Source organism: Limulus polyphemus, unplaced genomic scaffold (genome assembly GCF_000517525.1).
Source record: "Limulus polyphemus unplaced genomic scaffold, Limulus_polyphemus-2.1.2 Scaffold6644, whole genome shotgun sequence".
NCBI classification, from domain to species: domain Eukaryota; kingdom Metazoa; phylum Arthropoda; class Merostomata; order Xiphosura; family Limulidae; genus Limulus; species Limulus polyphemus.
In genome coordinates, this window is record NW_013672254.1 from 33,398 (window position 1) to 35,104 (window position 1,707).

General features: G+C 37.7%; 1 protein-coding gene across 1 annotated transcript in view; it reads left to right on the top strand.

The window, feature by feature from the left end:
* LOC106473929 (potassium voltage-gated channel subfamily H member 8-like) overlaps positions 1 to 1,707 on the top strand; it is a gene marked incomplete at its 3' end in the record, with an annotated part of 43,612 nt that overhangs the window by 27,638 nt on the left and 14,267 nt on the right. The window contains exon 7 of the mRNA XM_022402326.1: positions 958 to 1,162. Within this exon, the coding sequence (XP_022258034.1) occupies positions 958 to 1,162 (205 nt within the window). The remainder of the gene's footprint in view (positions 1 to 957; positions 1,163 to 1,707) is intronic.

The window sequence follows — 1,707 nt, forward strand, 5'->3', positions numbered from 1 at the left end:
GTGCATCTAAATGTGTCACAGTAAGTTTATGTGAGTTTTACTATATTTTACTGTCAAATACACAATTGTTACTGTGCAACTAAATGTGTCACAGTAAGTTTATGTGAGTTTTACTATATTTTACTGTCAAATACACAATTGTTACTGTGCAACTAAATGTGTCACAGTAGGTTTTATACTCTCCTTTTATTATCTACAAGTCGATTCTTTTGTTTTGTTTCTGATAGTAAAAGTTTCCAATGCTTGTCTGTAAGGAACAACTTTACTGTTTTATCTTCTACTTTAATGATCTCGTAATCCCACGAACTTATGTAGGACTTGGTGAACGTTTGCAAAGTGAAAACATTTTTCAAGTTGCTCAAAATATCTCCTTTTACAGTGTAATATTTTTAATGATATTATATATAAATAAAACACACATATATATATTTTATCCTTTGACCCTGTAGCAGGTAATTTCTGTTGGAGTGAGTTGCTACGAAGAAACTTTCTCTTTTGGAAACACTCGTGTTTTTCTATCAGACAAATATTACATCACAGACTGTATTGACGATCATAACAACGGAATGGTGATGGTGGGGACGGATAATCACACCTCTCTCTCTGTCCCCAACTGATGTGGGAACCATTCCGTTGTTTGATGGTGTGTACGGATAATCACACCTCTCTCTCTGTCCAACAACGGAATGGTTCCCACATCAGTTGGTGATGGTGTGTACGGATAATCACACCACTCTCTCTGTCCAACAACGGAATGGTTCCCACATCAGTTGGTGATGGTGGTGGGTTCTCCAAGAATGGTATGATCGGTTCTCTCTCGACAGAAATATATTTTTAGTTTAAATTGTCAGCTGTTTTCCTTTATGCTCCACGACAGTTAAAGAAAGTTATAGAATATAGAAAGGTTGTTTGTACAAAATTTGGTAAAACGTTTGTGTTACTGTCCTTCTTCTCTAGAACACCTTGATGCACTTGTTCAAACTTACACGTCTGCTCCGTCTGGCTCGACTTCTTCAGAAGATGGACCGATACTCTCAGTATAGTGCCATCATCCTAACTATGTTGATGTTAATGTTCTCCCTCGTCGCTCATTGGATGGCCTGCGTCTGGTACGTTATTGCACTGGAAGAAATAGACGCTAATCCAACGCAGTGGGATATAGGTAAGACAATAATTAGGTTATATATACGTTAATATGTATATATACATACACAATTCAGTCTTATTCTATAGTCCCCCCCCCAATCAAATACATAACTAAAATGTGTTGTGACTTATATACATTGCTTATATCCTAAATAAGTCATCCTCTTTACAAGATGTTTGTAATTTGTCTTCTTAGTGAACTAATCACAAAGCTACAGCACCCTTCCTAAAATCTTATCATTATAAACTATTTCAGTTCATTAGACGTAACTTTTAAGATATTCTACGGTTTCTGCTATAAACGTGATTTTTTTTAACTGCTTTATCTAAAATCTTGAATATTTCCCATTTAATTACTTTGTTTTGTATACTCTTATCACTAGAGAACCGGGCCCGGCATTGCCAGGTGGTTCGGACGCTCAACTCGCAATCTGCGGGTCGCGGGTTCGATCCCCGTCCCACCAAACATGCTCGCCCTTTGAGCCGTGGGGGCGTTATAATGTTACGGTCAATCCCACTATTCGTTGGTAAAAGAATAGCCCAGAGTTGGCGGTGGGTGGT